Below are 25,151 nucleotides of genomic sequence, written 5' to 3' on the forward strand. Positions count from 1 at the left end.
TCACTGAATAATTTGAAAATGATAATTATACGGTCGATTCCTTAAGAACGGTAACAAAACCGAGCAAATAACAAATGGAAAAGGAATTTCAGATAATTGGGACGTCCCGATGTGTCCCGATTAAACGGAATCAACAGTATTGTTTATATACATCTATATAACACTATTCAAATAATTTTCTAACGAGGATAATTGATTCCTGAGGTTTGAACTGTGTATAATACATAACTATTAAATATGCATAATAGTATATAAATAAATTAGCGCCATAACAGTTTATTCTAGTTTTTATATACATTTAACATGCATTACATATTTACGAATAGTTAACATTTTTTAAGTTGTGTATTTATTTAATAATTATCAAATACAGATATGTGTTTAGTTATCGAATGTTTATTATTTAACAGAAATATAGTACAACTCTTTAATATATTTATAATTTGTTAAAATTGCATAGTAAGTTGTCAGGCGGTAGGTGTTCGGCCTGGAAGCAAAACGCTTGCAACACAATGAAGCATATATGCAGGTAGTAGGAACATCAAATAGTATGTTTTTCTTTTTATATATTAATTTTGTTTTTCACTTCCTTTAATTTGGTATGTTTTATATTTCCTATGTTTATTTAAAAATAGTGCTATGCAAATGCGGCACTTACTAAATAAGTAGTATATTTATAATATGAATATGTTCACCTCCTTGCGATTTCAATCCAAAAGCTTTTCCAATTCTAGTACGAACGAAGGTCGCTATTTCAATATAAATGTACGTGCATTATCCTTCCGAATTCAGATTAGAGAGACTTGCAAACAAGACAGGATCTCTTAAGAAACTATCATGAACGGATTGGTGAGTCCTTAAAGTAATAAAGTAGATTCAACTGTATTCCCCGCAATGAATAAAGTGATTTTAAAAATTATTACATTTTAATTTTTCTCAATTTTTATTCATTATTAATCCACCTTTGATATTTTCCATAACTATGGATAAATTAGTAATGTGTATTAAAATGTGTGTGCATTTATTATTGCAGACTATCGCTCTTTTCGCCTGCTTGGCAGTTATCGCCAGTGCTAAGCCTTCCGGCTGGGGCCATGGAGGATGGGGAGGTGTTGGAGCGTGGGGAGGTGCTGGAGCATGGGGTGGTCATGGAGGATGGGGAGCAGGAGCTGGTGCCGCTCTCAACCATAACTACCATGGATCCGTTGGACCTGCTGGTGTCGTTACCGGTGCCGGAGCTGTGGGACCAGCTGGATCTGTCGATGGACATGGCGCTGTAGGACCTGCTGGAGTCGTCAATGGACATGGAGCTGTCGGCCCAACCGGACCTAACGGAGTTGGAGGTGGATGGGACGGCGCCTGGGACGGTGCTGGTGCATGGGACGGTGGTCATGGAGATTGGGATGATGGTAGCTACGGTCCATGGGCCGGACATGGTCATGGTCACGGACATTGGTAAACGACACATTAATCCTACGAAATATGTAAATACCCTCGAGAACTTAATTTAAACTACAGCAATAAGCTTATCATCCACGATGTGTTCACTTAATACAAAAAACACCACCACCAATTTTGTATATATATATATCAACCTGTGTTCAATAAAACGCAAACAAAAAAATAATTACAATTTGTCTTTATATTCCTTAATACGTTTTCCTATTTATCAGAAATACCAGTCATTTTCCATGAGTTTTCTGTATATAGATTAAATTTGATAAAATAATTTGGTAATAAAATAAATATTTTCTATTATGGACTGCAAGAAGCAAATTATACGGTCATCCAATAAATAAATAAATATATCTATGTGTAGTACTATTATACACATAAAACAATTTGATAATTATTTAATGGAGTTTCATGTATATTTGTATATGACAACTTAATTGACAAATTGACTATTTTCTATGAATGATATGCAAATATTTTCAATTTCGCAGAACATCTTCAAAAAATATGATGATACTAGAGGATAGTATAGAAAGCAATCTAAAGAAATGGCATTTAAATTATTAATAAAATATTTTACATATACTTGATTAATTAATTATAAAAATAATATTCAATTATACATTGTATAATACAAGTAAATTCCATTGGTTTGTTTCCCACATTTATTAGCGACGAGAAAATTAATATGTGTTAATTCGCCTTAAGTTAATTAATTGAATTAAAGATATTAAATAGTTTTTTTTTTTAATAATTTGACTTGGAAGATAATTTTTAAAATAAATTTTAAATTAATTTATTATCATTGTGAATGGAGAAAAATATACACAGAAGGAGAAATACCTAAGAAGAAAAGAGAGTTGAAATATATTACTATTATTCTTATTTGGTAGGAATAAGATTTATCTATTTTATAGATATACTTCCAATTCATAAATTTTGGTTTAATTAAAAATAAACATCACTAAAACTTATTATTATTAATTTTGAAATGATAATTATATTTATTTTATATACGCATTTATATAACACTATAGAAATAGTTTACTAACGAGGATAATTAGTTCACAGTGTTTGAATTGATTATAATACATAGTTATTTAATATGTATGTAGCGCGACAACAGCTCATTTTAGTTTTTAATTACATTATTTTAATAAATTAATTCCATTTACTTACACTTATTGTAACATGATATTAAATATGCAGAACTTTTTTATGCTATAATATTTTATACAAAAATATTTTCTTTATATGCCTTTAATTGTTTACATTTTTTTAGATGCATATTTATGTTAGTTATCTAATGTTTATTATTTAACAGAAAATCAACACAAGTTTTTAGTATATTTATAAATTTGAAATATACAATAAATGAAATAAGTATTTTAATATTTTTATGTTGACATAATGTATCCTAATTATTAATATTTTCTGTATAAACATTCTTTAACGAAATGAAATGATAAAATAATTAACGTTATATTTGATATTTCAAGAATGTTTTTTATTATTTTTAAAGGGAAATTGGAATTATTGATAGTTTAGTTTATTTTTGCATCAATTTTATTTTTGTATGATGAAGTTTTGGAAATCAGTATTTTGATATCAAGGAAGAATGCTATATAAAAGTTTAAATTTTCTTTATTTTGATATATTTAATTATTTCTTATAACACTTATTTCTTTTTTCAATTATTTGTGTAATTTTCAATATTAATGTTAAATTATATTAAATTAAGTGAAAATATCACTTCAGAGAAAATGTATCTGTCTTCTTACGTTGTTATGTTACAAATGAATTAGAACGGATTGTAAGATAGTTTTGGCGTGGCATAATGTTGCTGCTCCCATTTCCAGTGAGTGCAGGAACAAATGTTAATGGGCAAGAAAGTGATCAAAAAGAAAAATGCAAAAAAGTGGTGTGAAGTACGTGCATATTTTAATAAAGATACTTTATGTGGATCAGTTAATGAGAAAATCGTCGAAGGTCGTCTTGCCAGTATATATACTTGGGTTATCACTGTTGGAGACATATTGAAACATCTTGTGTATTAAACAAGATCATCATGAACGCTTTGGTAAGAATACATTTTATATAGTTATTTATTTCTTTATAAATAATATTGTATATTATAAAAACAAAACTTGAGATTTAATTACATTATTTTTTTTCTCTTAGACTGTCGTTGCCTTTGCCTGTTTGGCAGTTTGTGCCAGTGCCAAGCCCTCTTGGGGACATGGTGGATGGGGAGGTCATGGATCCGTAGGACCTGCTGGTGTTGTGACCGGCGCCGGAGCTGTGGGACCAGCTGGATCTGTTGATGGACACGCTGCTGTAGGACCAGCTGGAGTAGTCACCGGACACGGAGCTGTCGGACCAACCGGACCCAACGGAGCTGGAGCATGGGGTGGTGCTTGGGACGGTGCCTGGGATGGCGCTTGGGACGGTGGCCATGGAGCTTGGGACGGCGCCTGGGACGGTGGTCATGGAGATTGGGATGATGGAAGTTGGAATGATGGCGCTTGGGGCGGATGGGACGGTGGTCATGCCAATGTTGTCCATGGAAACGGTGCCACTCTTGTCGGACCAGGAGTCGGACACGCTGTCGTCTCTGGACCAGTTGCTCATGGTTACGGATTGGGACACGGATGGGTTGGCGCCGGTTTGGGGTGGCACGGCCATCACTGGTAGACAACAAATTTTAGACCATTTAACCAATTACCTTAAGGCTCAACATGAACTGGCCATATCAACATATTCTACCCTCTACCTTTATGGCTCATAGTTCTATCTTCTATTACCTTCTTTTTTATTTCCTGTTTTAATTTATCCGATTTTTATTCTATTGAATGTGATATATGGTTTGTTTATGTTCTACATTCGAGTCCAGAAAACCGTTTGCTCAATATCTAGACGAAAACTGCCTCGATTCAATGACCTTTCTATGCAATATATGTTGTAAATATTTTTGTATTATGTTTAAAGTGTGTTCAATATAATAATAAAAACCAGAAGTGAATTTTTAACAAAATTATGTCTTTATCAATATACCCTGTCTATTTTCATTACAATAATTAAAAAAAATATAATTAAAAAGAGATAAGGTATTTAATTCTAAAAAAACTATAAATATTTTTATTGGAAACAATATATAATTAATTGCCAGTGATATTCAATAAGTATTAAATTCTATAAAATGTTGCATATTTGTACGACTGCTTACGAAAGTTATACAACAATTGTTACTTTATAGAACAGAAATGCAATGAATATATGTTGAAAATCTTGTAACAGTAATTAATTATTTTAAATTGTATACTTTCAATTAAGTCTATAAGAGAATAGTTGCGTGTATTCATATTTAGATGTCACTAAGAAACTTGTGCGACGTGTTTTATACCTAGAAAATTGAAGTAAATAAAAGTCTAGCATTGGATTTCATATTATTAAAACAATATAAGAATGATATGCAATTTATTTATATATTTGAAAAGTTTCGTTGCTGCTTAATAGGATATAATTACAATTAAGTTTTATGCAACTTTTATGTTTAAATAAGTCTTCAGTAATTCTTTTGTAACTGTAACAATGTAAAAATATTAATAATAAACAAAATTTATTGCATAATAATATAATACTTTAACGGTGGGATAGGCGATGTACTATCTTTTCAACATTCCTAGTGGGGTATTATTATAATTTTCTAAAAAATATATAGAAAAAATGAATTTTTTTTGAATGAATTTTTGATAGTTGATTCAGTTGACGAAGATGTCTGAGTCAGTTGTCTAGAAAATTCTTGAATCTAGAAATTTAGGAATTTCAAAGAGTGAAATATTATTATTTTTAAGAGTAAATAAGTCATATAGTAAATAATAAAAAAAAAATTGGAAAACAAAATTGCAGTCAATATATTTTTGTATAATAAACAAATTAAATCTATTATATTCTATTAATAAATTAAACGACTTTATTTTTGTTTATATATAATTTACGTAATTGCAAACTTATTAAATCTTATTAAAACCGTTAATATTTTCCTATTTAAACTAGGCAACTTTCCTTTATAACCTTGCTACACAACACATGAATATTTAGCATTTTTCTAATTGGAAAATACGCTTTTGTCATATTATTTAAATTCAAATATTGAAAGAAAAACTGCGCTTGACATTTATAGATTTTTTTAATAATCCTATTTGTTACATATTAAAATGTAAATATTTAATAATTTTGGATAATTGAATTTGATGAAATTTTAATTTTGGTGAAATTATATTATAATTATAGGAAAACGTGCAGCGAGTTCACGTTAACATAAGTGTAAACAAGAGACTCTACGTATTTCAATAAGTTTTAATATTCAGGGCCACATTACTCTAGTAATAAAATAATTGCTGACATGGGCGTATGCATTGCAGCAACACTATGTATGCATACATTTTATTTATAAAAAAAACTGTATCTTAGAAAGAAGCCGAGCAGAATTCTTTGTTGCCCACCAACAGAATTTTGCAATTACAGGAATAGACTGGAGAAATGAAAAGAAAAGGGCGTGACTCAATTGACTTGCTTATAAAGCAAGGTTGCAACTGTCCTATATAAAACTCAATCTTTAATTAATAGATTTTCATAATAAGCTAAGGAGTTAAACGACGATGAAATCACTTGTAAGTAACTGGAACAAATTTGTTTCTTTAGGTTATTAACAGTTGTTAATTTATTTTTAGATTTTGCTGTGCTTTGCAATTGCGTTTTGCGATGGTGCGCCGAGCTACCCTCATGCACTCCATCCAGGAGTCGGGGCAATTTACAAGGGTCCAAATTCCGAGACGATCATCAAAGGACCCGATGGTAGCATAATCACGTCGCAGCAGGAAGGAGGAGAAGTTGCTATTAAGGGAGAGGCTCCGATCGTTGGACCAGGTGGAGGTATTGGAGGTTTTAGCCCTATTGTAGTTGGACCTTCGCCTGATTTTGTAGCTTCCGTGCCATTCCACGGCCCGGGTTTGGGAGCCATTGCACCTTTTGCACCTGTCATCTCTGAACAATTTTTGACAGCTTCAGTTGGTCCGATCATTTCTGAACCAATAATCACAGCGTCGGTTCCTCCAGTAGTCCTTCCTTTGGGTCCAGCCGTTTTAGATAGCGTTATCAGGCCGATTCCACCGTTATTAGCAACCAATCCAATTGTAGTACCAGACGTAGCTGTAGTTGCAAAAGATCCAAAAATTGTTGAGGAACACATCGTTGTTGGAGATAAAATAATAACGGTTCCAAAAAAGTTGGAAGAGAATGTTGATCTGGTTGGTCCATCTGGGACAATTTCCACCAGAGGCGGAGACGTAGTAGTCGCAGGACCATCGTCAACCACCATCAAAGGAGGTGGAGTAGTTGCATCGATTGATAAGCAAGATGACATCAACATTAAGACAGTAGAAGTAAAATCCGTTGTTGCCCCTGCCATCATTCAAGCACCGAAAATAATAGCCCCAGCTCCGGTGATCGCCTCTGAAGCAGCAGTCCAAACAATTATCACCGCAAATCCAATTTTGGGAAAGATCCCTGACGCTCGCGTCGCAGGAGGCATCATTCATCCTCCAGTGATCCACAGTCATGCTCCAACTTTGGTCCATTCCGGACCACTTTTGCAGCCGAACTTCGTCGATCCGAGCCTCACCGTTATACCGGACTTCTATGCTCCGGTTCTCGGTGGTCTCCCATTCAAGCCCATCATCCACGGTCCATTCCACTGATGATTATTAGGAACGCAATATTTATTTAATCCTTTTTCTTAATTTATTTCACTAGTCACCAGATTTGCGACCGCATTGATAAAGGTTAATTGAATTCGAATGTCCTATGAACTATTTATGTAATATTATATAATAATTGCAATAAAAAAATATTTTATGATCTACATACAGTTTACTTTTTTTCCTTGTTCACGGTATCCTTGAAGTTATTGAAATATTGTATTTTTTAGTGTAATTACCTTCAAGGTTTTGAATAATTCAGGAAACTGTTCACGTTAGTAACATAAACATAAATTATTTTACTTTCTCATACGTTTATCTCATTTATATCAAATGTTTTAATTTTGTCAAATCAATATAACGCAAATATTTTTATTTTCCATTAAATAAGAAGGTTTTTTGAAAACGGCTTTTGTTTGTCAATAGAACAAAATATGAGATACATTTTTCAATTAAATTAATAATCATATTACATTCACTTTCTTCATTTTGTGAAAATACTGTGAATAGCCTAATGTATGTTGTTATACCAAACATTTTGTTTATTGTCATTGTTGTTAAATATATTTAGTTTAAAACTAATTAATATTTAAAATTTTGAGCTAAGTCGTAATAATATTGATAAGATATTATTACGTATTAATTGCGTACATACACGTTAAGGAAATAAAATATAAATCACACGTATTTACTTTAATTATATATAATTGTGACCTTGTGGGATAAATTAATATTTTTTCATTCATCTCAGCAAACTGCACTTGTTATAATAATATGTATAGTTGATAATTATATGTTTCAAACTATATATTTTTATTTATATACAATGAAGAAATTCAACAACAAATAAAGTTTGTAAGCTTAACATTTGAAAATAGGAAAATATGTTGAAAAAAATGATTAAAATTGTCATTTTAATTTTAATCATTTTTTTAATTAACGTATTTATTTAAGATACTTTTAAAAACTAGGATAAAATATAAAAATGATTTCTTCAATGAAAAAAGTAAAATAAAGACTGCATCAGTGATAACTCTGCATGAAGTAAATATATAATTATATAACGATTAAAGCTATTGCTTCATAAAAAGCTCCAACAATGAATAGCTTCAAGGCATTTCGACGATACGGCTTGAATTCCAGAAAGGAGTTGCTCTGAAGATAATATTTTATTTTATTTATTTGTAGCATTACTTAATACATAAACGACTGAAAAAAAATACTGAAAATGTTACCAAATTTTATTACATTTATTTTTTTGTATTAATAATTGCATATTTTCTATAAAAAATATAGTAGATGAACAAGGTATGTCATTTCAAACTTTCTTTACATTTCCATATGTAGACATATATAGAAAACTTAAAAGTAAAATTTGTAAATATTATTTTATTTACTTGTAATTACTTGAATTGTTGAATTGTTTTATAAACTGTCAATTAAGGTGATATATTAATTAATAAATGTACAGGATGTAAGACTTATTCTAATTAAACTATGAATAATGTTAATTCGATTGGTGTAAGCGAAATTCCATAAGCGGTCAGTTGACATTACGTTTAAGGAAAAGCCCATTGTGAAGGCGAGCGTTTCATAAGTGCAATTTATGTTATTGAGATTCGGAAAAATCAAATTGCAAAGGCATTTCTGCTCTGTTTAGCTAACATTTGAATGGTATTCGAATAGCTGAATGCATAAATCTCTATAGCCGGTGCACAAAAAGAAACCTCCGCACAGAAGGCTGCAGGCCACGTGAACTATTCGCACCAGGCATATGTGCACTTGAACATGAATCGAAAAGGTTACGCCTTACAATTCCTGATATGATTTACATAAAATGCGGACCAAAGAATTTTCATCGCAATAACTAATAAATGACCGATCACTTATATATACGTACTTTTTTTTTCCGCTCTGAATCAATTATGAGTATCTTTATTCATTGGAAAATGTTGTATTTGAACGGACGTCGTAATAGAAAAGAAAAAAAAACGAGGAAGGAAATCTACTAATACTTTTTTTATGATGGAAAATTATAACAAATATTATTTAATAAAGAAAAAAAAAGAAAAATTAATCTTTTGTAATGCTTTATCTTCAATATTAAAAGCATACTAATCAACATATTTAAATACACAAAAAATAGCATATAACGTCATATAATGAATGAATGAAGAAAAAAATTCAATATTGTTGACTTTTATTTTTTTTTATTAAAATATTAGAAATTATCAAATATAAAAATATTGAACAAAATAAAGTATATTGGCTTTATTGGCAAATTGATCAGTTTGAACTAATTACAATTTTATTGCTTTCAATTGAATTAGTAAATAATATATAATATTATGTTAACTTTGAAGAATTTAAAACGTAAATAATTACGTAAGATAAATGTAGGACTTTTCATTGGATTTGATTATCTAAAGACACGCAGTTGCTTTATAGCATTCTGATGATATTAGATATGCATACGTATCGTAAATACTATTCAAGCAGTAAAGATAACGTTGAATTAATTCCGAACTGAAAAATATTTGTTTCTATCCATCGATACATAAATATGAATTACGTTATATTTCCTACATTTAATTGCTCCAAGAGCTCCACCCGTCTGACATGACAATGCACTTGGTCTGTCGACTTTCTCGTCCAATTCAAGGCTCCCTTCTTCATCCGTTTCATACTTCATTTCCCACACCATTTCTGCGACAAATTACCTCTAAACACGTACATTTTTGTGGCTAAATTCAATTATTCAAATTCACTTTTTTACTGTCAAATAATTACATGCTTAATGATCAATTATTGCTTCTTTTGTATAGGTGTCGAAAATAAACTTTTTTTTATAGATTTGGTTATGATTTTACAGCTGTATCCAAATAATGGGTAACATTGAGATGAAATAATAAATATACTAATAACTGTATAATATATAATATATTTTTAGTGGTTAATTTATTTTTTATAAATATAATTTTGGACTAAAAAATAAAATAAACAAAAATGGACATTGATTTCTTGAATAAATGGAATAAAAATTAAATGCACATCTAAATTATTTATGGTCATAATATTTATTACAAAAGTTATAGAAGAAAATAAATTACAAAATGAATGTTATATTTTTAGTATTTCCACAAGTCCAAAACTCAATTATTCGCATATATATCTCGACATTTTATCGATATTAAAATACAAGACTTCCATGAATATTTTAGAAATATGATTTTTTTTTTAATTTTTACTTAAAATTTAGGGTGTAAATGATTCGGTACTAATTTCTTTAGTAAAATATCATGTATTAAAACAGTTTGATATTTAATAAGTATGATAGTATAGATATTTAGTAATATTATATTAAAAAATATATAATTCACTTACTTTAGAATAAGAGCCAAAATTTTTGATTTTTTTGAAGTAAAATATTTTATAATTTAAAAGTAGTTTAAAATCTTCTATAGAGTGTATAAATGATATTATGAATGTAATAGCCGTGTTAATTATGTAATTACAATGACGGGGTATGTAGTACTATGAGTATGGGATGTGAAAAAGGCAATAAAAAAGTGCAAAGTTATTTAAATAATGGGTGCAGTCGAGGCCAGTTTCTAGTATAAAAAGGAGGGTGCTTTAATTATCTGTATCACTTGAAGTGAAGTTCTCATTACAGTGAAAACAATCATGATTAAGACTGTAAGTATTGAGAACCGACTCCAGTTGCAAAAGCAACGGTAAATAATTATTATTCTATTTTTTTTACATCTTTTTAATTTGCAGGTATTGGTAATTTGCGTGGCCGTGGCTGCCGTCAATGCTGGGCTATCAGCTCACATCGTTGGTCCACCGACCAAGGGAATTGTCATCACTGGACCCTCTGCTAAGGGTTCAGTCGTCGGTCCCGATGGAAGCCACATCTCCGCCGTCATCCCCGGTGCTCAAGTGATCGCTCATCCAAAACCAGGTGGTGCTATTGTCGCAGCCGTCGTGCCAGGACATGTCGCCGGACACGGAGTTTGGGGTGGATGGGGTGGAGCCGGTTGGGCCGGTCCAGGAGCTTGGGGTGGTCCAGGTGCTTGGGGACATTGGGATGATGGACACTACGGTGGACACTGGTAATTTCTGAACACATCTCGAGGAACACGTAAACAACAAAGCAAAATAAAAATAAACTCCTGGTTTTAACAAATATTTGGTGACTGACCTCAAAACCCTTTTTATATTCCAACGCATTGTAATTTCTTCTCTTAAAAAAATATGTATATTTGTATATAATAAACCAAGTTATATTTCTAAAAAATAGACTTTGTCTTTTATTTCTTTATCAATTCCATATAAATAAACATATTACTTCGTAAATCGTTATATTAATTAAAATGTTTTTTTTTTAATTAAAATAAATAAATAATATATAATCGTGTCTTTTCATGAAAAACTAATAGAAATGTATATGTTTCGAATCCAATTGTAATAATCTAAATAAGGTAGTAATATGAGTATTTTCAATTTTGTATTTTGGAGATTGCAGATCATTTTAGTAATAATATTATGAATATAAACTGTGATTAAGTTCATCTTTTAAACGGGGAAATCAAATTAAAAACGTTTTATTTAAAATTTTAAAATCTAAAAAAATATACAGATTTAAATCTAATAAGAACTGAATTTATTTATTATAATTAAAAAGTTGTCTTATTCGGTCGATATCGATAAGTATAACTTTCTAAATACAGAAAACTATATTCAATTAAATAATTTTAAAATATTTTTTAAATAAACCAGAATCAGAACAAAATTGAAAATCGACTTGATTCAGTTCACTAATTAAAAACATTATTTTGAATGTTATTGATAATGTCCGAAAGTGCGGATCTTCAAATTTCTAAAAGCATTAATTTAGTAGATGTTCAATTAAAACGCAGGTGTTCAATTAAATAAATTACTCCGGGTAGACTGCGGTCAATAGTCCTTGTGTATGTTCTTATACAATATATTTTGTTTATTATTATATTAAGTTTGCATTTTATTGCATTATATTTTTTACAAAATTATTGGGAAAAAATTTAAACAATTTTCTGCAATTTATTTTGCTAGATTATTAATATTTTCTTTGAGAAAACAATTAACATTTTATTAGATTTAAACAAATTGAGTCTTGTTTTTTTCAATTTCAAGCATTTTCAACTATGTCGAATGAACTCTTTCAAATTTTATATTAAACCTAATTGTTAATTTTGAAAGTGCCATAACTCCATTTGTGGTAAAAAAACACATATTATTCACTTAATAATGATTACTATTTTATAAGAGCTGTAAAGTTAATTTTCTAAGATACACTTAAGCAATGTGACACATTTGTATCCTATACGTATATTTTTAATTTTATTAAATAGCAAACTTTTAAATATTTGAATTTAAATATAATTGGACTTTAGGACACTTTCAAAATGTACAAACAAATATAAATATGAATGAACTGAAATAGTAAACACATTTGATTATATATTAGGATACAATGCATTACAAAATACCGATGTATATATATATAATGTGAATTTCACTTTTGGATCGTGCTGGAGTGAAATGTAATTGATTGAACTATGCCATTAAAACGCGAAATATCTGCTTTATTACAAAGGCGTTAACGCCGCTCGTGACAATACTGTGAAATGCTATTATTTATTTATGTATGTAACTAGTGTAGCAACAACAACACAAAAAAACTTCAGGAAAGAGTAATTGCACATTCAGCCCACCACTGTATGGCACACATATGACCTTGCACATTGGATACGCATCAGCAGGTTGCACATTAGAATGTATTGTGTACATTATTTACATGTCGCAGATTTTTCAAAACTGCACTATTTATTATGTTTTCAATGCAAATGGCACACCTACATCGGTAAATTGATTAATCTGCATTCAAATGTTAATACATCCCAAATTACAGCTCCATTCATTTCCTTAACATTAAAATTTAAAATATGTTTTTGCTTGAATCTAACGTTATTACAATATAAAATGAAGAGGTTTTTTCGAAAATATGAATTATATAACTATTTATTATAATCATAACCGTTTTCTGAGAATAACTTTAAAATCGAAGTAATATGCATTATTTTTGTAAGAAATTAATTATTGTAATATGTGATATTTCATATGTTTGTTTATTATTACATTTTACGATATTTTTAAAATAAAATTCCTATTTTTTTCTAAACCGCAATGCGCAAACCGCAATAATTATATAACTAATTTAAAAGTGTCGAATTATTGCATTAGATACTATATAATAATTCACATAATTTCAGATTGAGAAAAAGAATAAATAAAATCAAAGCAATTATATGATTCACGCAAAACGTTGTATTTTTTTACTTAAATGTTTATAAATAAACGAGTGCGACTATTAAGTTTTTCTATGTATTCTGAGATGATATTTTTTTTTCCTAATGCAGGCTCATCGAAGGACGACCCGTTATTATAATTGAACGATCAATTAAATTTGATTGCGTCTATATAATAATCGAGCGCAATAAAAAACATTAAATTTGCGTTAGTTTGTCGTAACGTTGACTTCGTGTGCACAGTAGAAATGAAGTTCCTGGTAAGTCGTCGATGTCGTTAATAACTATTTATGAGTAAATTATAATGCATATCGAGTGGCGAAGACATCAATTAAACGACGCCGTGAGACTCAGAAAATCCTTAATTAATCATTAACACTTGAAATGTCTTAAAGCGATGCAAACTAATATGTTAATAATAGAGTTGAGATTTAGACCCATAATCAATACTTAATTAATAGTAGTGTTTTCAAATAAACATAAATTTATATTGTTTATTGATGAATACAATAAATAATTATTTTTTCTTCTGTTTTAGGTTGCAGTGTTGACTATTCTTTTATTAACAGGAAACGGAATTTGTAAACCTGCGGCTTCAGCTAAACCTTCTGTAAGTCATGTTTTAAACATATATGAATTACTTATATACGCTAAATATTAACTATTATTTCGTATATAGATTACATCCGCATATGGATACGGCTACGGTCATGGATTATACGGTGGTTACGGAGGTTTAGGATATGGTGGATTAGGTCTGTACGGAGGATACGGAGGATATGGAGGTTTAGGACTTTACGGAGGTTATGGAGGTTACGGAGGGTATGGAGGATGGCATAGCCCATTCGGATATGGATATCCTTTTTATCGTTGATTTAAGAATCAGCAAATGTATCGTATTTTTCAATCTATAAGACGTGCTCCAATTTACCAAAAATTTAAAAAGTATAATTATTCCCAATTTTAAGTTGTTTTCTTTATGTAAAAATGTGCGTCTTATGTTTCGATAAATACTTTTCATAGGATTTTTTTAATTACTCATTTAGAGTTATATAATAATACATACTTCATAATTCTGTGAATTATATTTTTATGAAAGGTGAAAGTAATATACTTTTTATACACATAAAGATATTAAAGAAAATTGAAATATTATCTATCTTTATTTGCAACTATTTGACATTGATACATAAAGTTTTCCCCAATTATTTTCCGGGTCTCCAAGAAATCTTATCCATTCCGTGGAAGGACCTCTTCAAATTTCCGCTGTCGGCCCACTTCGAATTCAAATAGCTGTCATCGTCGTCGGCCATTAATTTCTTCATTTCTTCCTGTTTCCGGTAGGCGTGTAACATTATCTGCTTCCTTTGTTCCTCATTCATAACAGGTTCCCTTCCTGGCGCACCTTGACCGGGTTTCGATATTTTCATAATCACCTAGAAAGCAACGAAGTGCAATAATAAAACGTGACTATTTCCAATTCTTACCTTGCAATTCTCAATCTTTCCAATGTAATCCCCAACGGTTTTACCATCCCTGTACATCTCTTTGCCGCAGAACCAAATTTTGGCTGCTGTAGCATCGATCACGTCTTTGGCGGCTTGCGTCCCCGACAAATCTTCAATATTTTCAAATTCCATCCTGATTACATCGTGCGGTGGTAACTTCATCGGATATACAATGGTGACGGCGCCTTTCAGAAGATTCAAAGCTTCCTGAATGATCTTCATTGTTAAACATTGATTTTGCGCTACTAGATTTTTGGTAATCAAATCTTTGGCTTCTTTTGCCGTGTTATTTAATATATCTTGCATTTCTTTGCGCGGTTGTTTACCATTCCTTCGACCAATAGGATCTTTGTTTTCGCCGAAACCGCCGCTGGGAATGCATTTGTTGCCCCAAGTATCGACCAATTTTAATTCTTCTACTTGCTCTTCCGTGAGACCCATAATCTCAGGTGGATACATTGTACCATAATTAGCTAACTCTGACATTTCGCAGCAAATCCTATCGATCTTCAATCTCCCATTGTAGATGGTAACAACATTATTCACCAAATCGTCTACGGACGTACTTAAAGTTGACTCGCACAGAAATTGGCTCTCATCGTTATGTTTTATATGAATTAACACCATCTTGAGAGGATAAAACAACTGTGACACTTGAATCAAACGTACAAATGTTTTTAGTACAGATTAAAGTTTGTTTGTCGTTGCTAATAGTGACTATTCATAATGTATCGATCAAACAAATAAATTTCAGTATCTCCAAATTCCATAATAATAAGAATCAATAATATCCAAGTTAATTTAGTTAATTTACTTTTTGGTAAATTAATTAAAATACAATATTATTTAAAATAACTAAATTAATTATAATAAGATATTGAGACCTAAAACCAATCTGTAGATCCAAAGTTTTGATTAAACTTTAAAGTTTAATTGTGTTTTTATAATTACGATTCAATTAACGTTTTTTATACTACTTATATAGTCTAGAACCATTAAGATAAATTAATTGTTAATGCTTATATTACAATATATGCAACCAAATACACATGAGTGCAAAATTTATTGACTATATATAAAAAGTAAAGTTATAAGGAATATTATAAGTTAAATATAAAAAAATATCGATAATCGAAGTTTCTCTGCCTTTATCATTTACTGATAAATATTAAATTCAATCATTTATTATATAATTACAACATTTATTGTCCATCCTATCGATTAAAGGCTTATCAACCAAACATTTTTTTTCTAATGTAAAATACATTCCTTCCTTATACCTAAAAAATTACATGTAAAATATGAAGCTACACATATGGGAAGTGAAGAGTTTGAAAAGCATACAGCAAAGGAGAATAAATATCTTAGTTTTCATTATGAGTGTTGTGAAGACGATTATTTGGATGACGCATTTTAGTAAAGATGTGGATGGTAATTATTTATTATTAAGCCTTTAATAAATATTTGTAATTGTATTTTTATACAAAACAATATTTAATTTATATAGTATAGAAAACTAGTATAAGTAGATCATGAAATAATAGATATACAAATACAAAATCTGTCTTAATATAAATTAAGAATTTTAAGTTACTTTTCTCTTCATTTTTTTTAAAATCCAAATGAAAGTGATAAAACATTTACGTTTTGTATATTCGTATATTTTTTATTGTAACAGAATTATGAATTTGCTAAAAAGATGGTAAAATGTCATCGAACAAAATTTATTTTTTGTACAAGAAAATGGATTTTTTGTTTCATACTAAAAAAAACGAAATTTAATTCTTGCCGACTCAAATATCCACTTTTGGTTTCATTCATTCAAACATAAAAATAATAGCTCTTTGTAATAGTTTTAATTTTGAGTTGTTTATACGTGACTGATATAACAAACAAAAAAAAACATTTTCATTCACAACAAGAACAAAACAAAAAATATTAACTGTTGCGAAAAGCTATTAACCAGACCTATGGTTCTGCCAGAATAAATATTATTAATCTTACTATTTTCTTCCAAGTTAGTGAAATTGCAAAAATGATTATATAAGAAAACACGTCTAATGATTAGTTATCATAACGTATATCGTCAATCATTTTGCGAATTAGTGTCAATCAGAACGCAAAATTAAAATACACTTTCGCTGACTGATCTCATATATACAATATATAATATAAATCACAAAAATGATTTCAGACACCTTCCTAAAATTAAGTCAAACAAAATTTTTGCATACTAAATATTCCAAATTTAAATTTACATTTACATTTACATTTATAAACAGACTTTCTATTTAACTGTGTATCAATTCAAATATAGAATAAAACGTTTTCATCGATACATATTTTTTTGTTTTTATTCAAGATCAGTTGTATTAATCTAGTTCATTCTTATTCTCGATAATTTGGATTGTATTCATTCCATCGTCTAGCTAGAGAGTAATAAAAGAAGAAATGTGAGAGGAACTCGGGTTGAACGAATAAAGAATTTGAGGCTACTTTCATCGGCAATAGGAAATATCTAAAATAGCATCACGGATGAATAATTGAGATAATAAATATATCAATTTTCTATTATTATTATTATTCAAAACAATAGCTCTTTTTACTAACGATTCAGTAGTATTTATAGCTATCACATTGTGTTAAACATATTTTTAATGTATATATTTATTACTTTATAATAGCAATTAAATGCATCATTTAAAACTTATATTTTATATCAGTAAATGCTGCGCAAATTATAAAGTAATGAAGTCAAGAGAAGCCTTTCTCTCCCATCAGTTAATGGCATTCGTGCATTATGTGGATGCATCAAATATAAAAAAGCCATCTGAGTACACTTTAATTATTTTATTCTTCTCATGTTCAGTATAATTTTCAATTTCACTTATTCGTTGAACTAAAAATGCACTTTAAAAACTAAAATTAGTATTATTTTTTGAATAATGGAAATAGTAGAAAATCTTGCAAATTGTAAAAGTTTTGTTTCTTTTTTACATAATATTCAAATAAATTAAAACATAATCAATTAATTGTTACACAAATAAGATTATTGCACGTTAAATACAGTAATATTATTTTTGAATATTGCAAATATTCAATAATTTTTAATTTAATTTTAGAAAATGTTGCAAATTGTAAAAGTTTTTGTATTTTTTTTACATAGACTTAAAATCAATTAAAACCCAATTAAAATTATTTTAATTGTTGCAAAAAATAATTGATAATTATTGCAGATTCGCTCTCTTTGCCGGACGATGTCCGTCAATTAAGTACAATTAGCGCACTGCGTATGTCCTAATTAACGACAGTATATGGTGTATTTTATAGCTCCGTTGTTCTTCGAAGCTATAATGCAACTTTGTTCACTAATTCAGAGCGAAACGCAGAATCAGAAGACCATTAACAGTTGACTCTTCCGTTTTGCCAAGTTCTCTAGAAATGTCACATTTACTTTCATTTCCAATTATTTCCGCTGACATTCCATGTTTTAATCTTTTTTGATTATATATAATTAAAACTTACGAAATATCGCGTTACTTTGTTCAGTTTTTGATTCCTAACTGAAACAAAAGGAGCGAAGGAAAGATAAAAAAAGCACTAGTTAAAAACAACATATTTAATTATAGAGAACTTGTATATATGTATTGTGCCACATATTTATAAAGAAAAATAATGTGTATAAATATATTCATTTGTTTTTAGCCTTTCTCTTTATCTTTTAAACTACTCACTCAAATTTTCCAATTAATTAGTATGTAGATAAATGAACTATTCCATTTGATTCTAGTTCCCACTTTTACTCTTAATATATAATTAAAAACAAATTATAAATGAAAATTTTAAGAAAATGTTAGTTATGTCGTTGTTATTCAGTATATTTATTTCTGATTATTTTTTTAACAGTTTTAATGAAAAATTTTCGACAGTGTTCTTAGTCTTACGGTTAACCGAATTATAGTTTTTGAGTTTTTAAGTTTAAATTATATAAATATATTTAAAATGAGAGATTTATTTACAATTTATATTGTTGTATCCTCTCTATTTTCGTTAATATGTTCTTCAAAGTCCACTTTATGAAACAGATAAAATCTTCTGAAACGTCAATTAACTTTAATTACAAAAAATAACATAAATTATGTTTCATGTCTCTTATTCTTAATAAATCCAATTTATATAATTAAAGATTATTGAGTGCAAATAAATTATAATAAACTAAATAATATAGGTTTTGATTTATTTATTATAAGAGTAATATGTAAATATCTTGATACTATTATACAGGAAGACTACGGATTATATTTATAGCATTTTCTCTCTTCCATTTTATAATATAAATTTGCATAGCAAGTGCTTGCATAATAGTTTTCCTGTTAAAGAAAACCTCACAACTAAGTGAAAATTACTCAGTTATAATAAATAATAGCAAATAATACCTGTGAACTCTGCCGTGACAATTCCTAAAGTGCACGGAATTCGGATACAGGAAACTGAGTGAATTGCAATTAATTATAAATAAAAATACATTTACTTGAAATTGTAAAGAATGTTAACTTTCTTCTTCCGGTTGCTCAAATTGCGTAAAATATATAAATTTTTAGAATTTATTTGTTTCGAAATAAATTAAATAATCCAACTCTTATGAAACGTACAACACGTGCAATATGGAGGTTTCTCTGCGTTAATTGCCCGCACAGCATATGGATGGATGACAGCATATTCTTGTCTTCTTAATAGTTGTCTAATCGATAATTTTCTTAGATTATATAAGAACATCATTTATTTCATTCTATACAATATTGTGTTTAAATTCTTCTGTATTTATTACATATAATATTACTAAATTATAGAAGAATTTACATTTGAAGTAATTATAATGATTGCAATTTTTATGTTTTTTAGACAAAGGTGTGTAAAATTACCATTTGATACATTGATTCGTTCCTTCAGATTTATTCGACTAATAGCTGAATGGTTAAGTCGTCCTACCCAAAATTTCGTGAATCCTGGTCAAGCCAGGCGCTTTGTGAGCCTTACAAAAATTTCCTAAAATTTATCAAATATTACTTGGCAAGTTACAAGTAATATTCATATATGTTTATATAAGTAATTGCATCAATCAATCTAATCAATAAAAACATTAATTTTTTGAGACTACTTCTACAAGTACTTCTATAAGTTACTTGGCAAATATTGTTTAGTATATAATTATTTCAATTTAAACATGGAATGAAATGCATTATTTACATATACATTTTTCCATAATTGTTTGAATTTGTAATAATTAATGCTCGTTTCAAAATATTCGAATCGAAACGCAGCATTCTTCATGCGAATATAAAAATGTGTTTAATGTTTGAGATACGCAGTTGTTGCTGCAGCTGATTCTTCGTGACAATTCGCGACGTTTCGCATTTCCGAACAATCGCCTAATTTTTATTACTTTCTTATCTATCAATAATGCAGGTGTTCTCACTGCACTCTTTTCATGTCCAAATATGGATTTGTTTATACGTACGCACCTGCAGCTGTGATGATTCATCGAAACGCAGGCGTGTGCGAAGTTTTATCGTCAAATTTCTATGAAGCGCGCAAATATAGAATTTGAATAATCCGTAAATACAAAAAAATGTTAATAATTACTAAACAGGGTGACTACAAGACGACAACCAAAAAACAAATTAATGATGATTTGATCATGATGGTAACTATCCACCGGGAAATATTATCCATTTAATGTTAACAGCGATCTTCAATTTACTCAATGTTCCCATTGATGAACAGATTGTGAATAAAATTATACGACATAAAAATAAAAAATAAATATTATAAGATTACTAAATATTCCCTTTTGGTTATAATGTTTGAGCAATAAATATGTTAAAATAATATTATAAAAATATTCTTAAAGTAAATTTCATTTGTTAGACAGAATACAAAAGTTAAATAAAACAAATATAAAAAAATGTCTATAATTAATGACAACTGTTATCAATCTAATATTTTAAAAAAATATAAAATAATAATAATAATAATTTATTGGCTAAACATCGATACATAAGAAGAAGAGAAAAAAAAGTACAATTTATACATAAATAAATTTTAACATACAATAAAAATATATATACTAATAGGCTGGCCAAAGGGCAATATAAAATATTATTATGTACTTTCAAATATGTTCTAATATAATAATATATAATATAATTGAAAGTTTTGTAGATAATAAAATATTTTTTTATTTAATTTATAGTAAAGATTAATGAAATTATTATATTTTTTTTTAATGATCATAGAACTAAATATATTTTATTTCATGGTTAATATTATTTGAAAAAAATTGAACAATTGATAGAAATATTTGTGATAGTAATTAGATGATAAAAAGAGACGGCATTAACCTTGAGCGAAAGTTCTTGCGTCTCACCAACATCTCTGGAAGCTCAGCGGTAGGAGGAGGAGGAGGAGTGAAATTTACGTGTCCGTATGTAAAAATACAAACTGGGGCGCCTTTTTTAGAAAAAAGTGGTTGCTGTCTTCCACCACTATATATAATAGTTGAACCTCCGTTTACGAACACGCATTTGTGCTTCCAACAGTGAATGTGACACGATTCGTGGATAATTTCAAAACATTCCAAAAATAATACGATTTCAAATATGAAGACTATTGTAAGTACATTTGTTATTCTTTTTATATTTTAATAAATATAATAAATAACTTATTTTATATTTTATTACAATAGCAAAATATTAAAACTAAACATAATTAAAGCAATTATTTGGTTATAATTTTTTTTTTCATTTAACAGTTTAAAATATCTAATATCTAACTTATTTTATGAAAATTATTATTTTTATTACAATTGGTTAAAAATAATACCGATTATTATTTTACAGTCAAATTCACTAATCAATAATCACTTTAGTAATAATATCTAAATTTTTAAAATGTATTACTAATTAATTCATTCATTATAATAAAATATGTGAACCAATAATAGTAAATTTAATTAATAACACAATTTAAGTAAAACAAATAATATAATTATGAAAAACCGTATTTATTACATGAATTTTGACACTTAAAACTTTTATTTCTTTAAATATATAAATTTAAGTAACAATAATTATGCATTATTGCAAATTTTAAGAATAATATTATTTTACTTGAAGAATTTACTTTCTTACTTAAAAATCTGTAAGGAAGTCCTCTTCGAGACGTTTTTTTATTATTTCTTCTGTTGTTAATACATTGAAATTCAATATTTAGAGATATATTTGTTCTTAGTATGCAACATGTTCGATCAACAATAAATATAGTATCTACGACACATATTGCTTAATTTTTATATGTTAATATTAATTAAGTATACAATCTTTCAGAATCTAAGTATGTTAGATAATACACTATCTTTGAAATATAGACGTGCAAAGACTTGATCAAAATACAAATATCTAAATATATAAAAAAATAAGTAAACAAAGTTAGTATATATATTTCCATGAAAGTAAATTGTAATTTAATTATATTCAAGTATTAAAAAAGTTTCTTGTTTTGAAATATATTTTTATTGTAAATTATATTAAATTAATTTGTTAACTTTGTTATAAACAAAATTATATTCAAGTTTCTGAGAATATATGAAATGCTTAACATTCATCTAATATTATTTTTTTTGAATGACGATAATGGACTTTCTAAAATTTGCAAAAGGATTACCAGCACTTTCAATTAATAATCACTTATACTGATAGATAAAAGCAAGGAAGTGAATTTCTAAAAGCTTTTGCTTGTACAGCATTTCCATGCAGAGATGGATCTTTTTTTTTCTTTTGAGTAAAAGTAAATGCAAAAACGACCAATTTAGTTATGATTCGTTCCGTTTCCTTTCTCTTTGAAATATTCTGCAGTTGTGCAGTTAATAGACGTTCCACTATTTATAGAAAGGCACAAATTAACTGTAACGAAAAATAATCCGCTGAAAAAATAAAATGACACACAAACATGAAAAGCAATCCTTGCTGTAGAATTTAATTAGATTGTTTTTATTTTCACTTTCTACAAATATGTGAACGACTACTTATTTAGAACAAATCATTTGAATGTTTGGTGTGGTTGAGATTGTAATGACGAGATATACAAACAGGACCACTTTCGAATAAATGGGTATTTTGTCATTCCTATTCACGAGCAAAAGCAAACAGGATGGATGCAATATTACGTTACGTTAACGACCTCCTCTTACCGCGACTACAAAACCGGAACAAGTTCATTTAACTTCAGCTAGCAATTCGTAAAATAATGTGAAATTCAACTTAAGAAAACTTTCATTTTATTTTCTCGAATTATAAATGTATGGATTTCGATGAACAGATTTTCAATGTACAGATGGAATTGTTTACGGAAATATCTTTTCTTTTTTTGATGTAAGAATGTTTTAATTATCATCATTTAATTCCGAGAGAAACAAAGTCGATTGTGATGTTCAGCAGCTGTTGAATTAATTACTATAATCGACGATTTGAAAGTAATAAAAGCGTGAACGTTTAACTGATTGTTCATTATTGTTACTTGATTATAAAATTTAGTGTGTAATTATGTGACCATGCAATTAAATAATTATCCTTTTTCTTTTCTTTTTAGATCATCCTTGTGCTTGCTGTGCAATTTGCGCGTGGCGACTCGTCCACATCCGCCGCGCCAACCGAACAACCGACAAAACCGATCACTAAAGGACCTAATTCTATCCCAATTATCGTTCCGAAAGCCCCAACCTATTATGTTCCTCAGCACAGTCCACCGTACGTCCAATATATCCAAAAGCCAGTTTTTTTACCGCACCAACAACCTCAAGCTACCATGTTGATCATAGCTCAACCGGCTTTGGTACCACAGCATTTGGTTTACGGTCCGGCCGCCCAACAACTCTTGCATTACTTCCACACAAATCCACAAGCACGCTACAACCTCTTGCATGCTGCCTTCCAGCCACATCCAACGGTCCAGACTTACGCCCAACCGCAGCATTATCCTCAACCAAGTCCACCACAGAACTACCAGATCATCCCAAGCCCTCAGCATTTGCTCCCGGCGGCTCCACAACCACAACCACAACATCAACCTCAACCACAATTACAACCACAAGCTTACACTCCAGTTCAGTACAACCAACAACAACATCCAACTGATTTGCAACAAATTTCTCATTACGCAAATCTTGCTGCCCAACAATACGCTGGAACACCGATCAAAACTGCTCCACCAATCATCACCGGATTCGAAAATTTCACCCCCGAACAGCAAGCCCAAATCAAGCAACAACTCGGCGCGCATTTTGGAACTAATTTAACTCCAATCAACGGAAACTCGCTTCAAGCTGGTCCACAATTTGGAGCTAAATTTAGTACCGATTATGCGCAACAGGAACAGAAGCAAGAGCCACATCAGCAACAACCGACAGCATCCACGGCAAATTATGGTTCGAGTACCAATGTTTACAGCACTAAACAATACTCGAAAGCCTAATTGTTCTGTTTTGGCTCAGATCTACTTCTGAAACATGATTTATTGTTTTCATAGTACTTTTTACTCTAGTATTTAACAAAGTTGTTTTAACGTGTTTTTTGTTCTGTACATATATCCAAAGATTTCGTTAATTTATTTTTAATATGTTTTGTTATTGTTATTGTTCGTACTTTTATAATAAAACAAGTTTATCTTATTAGTATCTATTATTTATTATTAAATAACATAATTCATTTCGTTCATAAAACATCAGCATTAGCATTTGTATATGCTGATAAAATACCTTTAAATTCAAGTTAAACATAAATTACTTAATTATTATATCTTGCATTAGAAATTGGTGTTTCCAAAATAAATAAAAATCAACGTAAGGAAAGTAGTTTATATTTGTTTAAGAGATAAATGAAAGTTTTCTACTGTTAATCTATACCACTTTTTTATAATCACATTAGTAAACTTTCCTTTACTAGACAGTTATTAAAATTTATTATATAAAGAAAAACTTCAATCTCGAACAATTTTTTTTTATAATCATATTTTTGGAATTAGTA

General features: G+C 29.0%; 7 protein-coding genes across 7 annotated transcripts; 6 read left to right on the top strand and 1 right to left on the bottom strand.

The window, feature by feature from the left end:
- Positions 1-796: 796 nt before the first annotated feature.
- On the top strand, positions 797-1,608 carry LOC108560635 (uncharacterized PE-PGRS family protein PE_PGRS20-like). The gene is made up of 2 exons (XM_017918268.1): positions 797-849; positions 1,034-1,608. Exons 1-2 carry the CDS (start codon positions 838-840, stop codon positions 1,457-1,459), a joined length of 438 nt encoding a protein of 145 aa, XP_017773757.1. The 5' UTR covers positions 797-837; the 3' UTR covers positions 1,460-1,608.
- Positions 1,609-3,472: 1,864 nt separating this feature from the next.
- Positions 3,473-4,469, top strand: LOC108560632 (glycine-rich cell wall structural protein 1.0-like). The gene is made up of 2 exons (XM_017918264.1): positions 3,473-3,535; positions 3,637-4,469. The coding sequence occupies exons 1-2, from the start codon at positions 3,524-3,526 to the stop codon at positions 4,147-4,149; spliced, it is 525 nt and encodes a 174-aa protein (XP_017773753.1). The 5' UTR covers positions 3,473-3,523; the 3' UTR covers positions 4,150-4,469.
- A 1,560-nt stretch (positions 4,470-6,029) lies between these two features.
- On the top strand, positions 6,030-7,316 carry LOC108560633. Its single transcript, XM_017918265.1, has 2 exons — positions 6,030-6,128; positions 6,189-7,316. Exons 1-2 carry the CDS (start codon positions 6,117-6,119, stop codon positions 7,212-7,214), a joined length of 1,038 nt encoding a protein of 345 aa, XP_017773754.1. The 5' UTR covers positions 6,030-6,116; the 3' UTR covers positions 7,215-7,316.
- A 3,495-nt stretch (positions 7,317-10,811) lies between these two features.
- On the top strand, positions 10,812-11,403 carry LOC108560634. The gene is made up of 2 exons (XM_017918266.1): positions 10,812-10,910; positions 10,995-11,403. Exons 1-2 carry the CDS (start codon positions 10,899-10,901, stop codon positions 11,331-11,333), a joined length of 351 nt encoding a protein of 116 aa, XP_017773755.1. The 5' UTR covers positions 10,812-10,898; the 3' UTR covers positions 11,334-11,403.
- A 2,357-nt stretch (positions 11,404-13,760) lies between these two features.
- Positions 13,761-14,572, top strand: LOC108560637 (shematrin-like protein 2). The gene is made up of 3 exons (XM_017918270.1): positions 13,761-13,824; positions 14,103-14,174; positions 14,244-14,572. The coding sequence occupies exons 1-3, from the start codon at positions 13,813-13,815 to the stop codon at positions 14,436-14,438; spliced, it is 279 nt and encodes a 92-aa protein (XP_017773759.1). The 5' UTR covers positions 13,761-13,812; the 3' UTR covers positions 14,439-14,572.
- A 197-nt stretch (positions 14,573-14,769) lies between these two features.
- On the bottom strand, positions 14,770-15,699 carry LOC108560638 (UPF0769 protein C21orf59). The gene is made up of 2 exons (XM_017918271.1): positions 15,052-15,699; positions 14,770-15,000 (listed from the first exon to the last, which is right to left on the bottom strand). Exons 1-2 carry the CDS (start codon positions 15,697-15,699, stop codon positions 14,770-14,772), a joined length of 879 nt encoding a protein of 292 aa, XP_017773760.1.
- A 5,055-nt stretch (positions 15,700-20,754) lies between these two features.
- Positions 20,755-24,600, top strand: LOC108560628 (protein transport protein SEC24-like). The gene is made up of 2 exons (XM_017918259.1): positions 20,755-20,776; positions 23,719-24,600. The coding sequence occupies exons 1-2, from the start codon at positions 20,771-20,773 to the stop codon at positions 24,598-24,600; spliced, it is 888 nt and encodes a 295-aa protein (XP_017773748.1). The 5' UTR covers positions 20,755-20,770.
- Positions 24,601-25,151: the final 551 nt, after the last annotated feature.

Source organism: Nicrophorus vespilloides, unplaced genomic scaffold (assembly GCF_001412225.1).
Source record: "Nicrophorus vespilloides isolate i.1.1-1 unplaced genomic scaffold, Nicve_v1.0, whole genome shotgun sequence".
NCBI classification, from domain to species: domain Eukaryota; kingdom Metazoa; phylum Arthropoda; class Insecta; order Coleoptera; family Silphidae; genus Nicrophorus; species Nicrophorus vespilloides.

Bases quoted from the DNA above. Each gene is read 5' to 3' on its own strand.
- LOC108560637 (XM_017918270.1), top strand. The intron at 14,175-14,243 runs GTAAGTCATGTT...TTTCGTATATAG, and splicing joins CGGCTTCAGCTAAACCTTCT to ATTACATCCGCATATGGATA.
- LOC108560638 (XM_017918271.1), bottom strand. From the start codon at position 15,699: ATGGTGTTAATTCATATAAAACATAACGATGAGAGCCAATTTCTGTGC. The intron at 15,001-15,051 runs GTAAGAATTGGA...GTTGCTTTCTAG, and splicing joins GAAAGATTGAGAATTGCAAG to GTGATTATGAAAATATCGAA.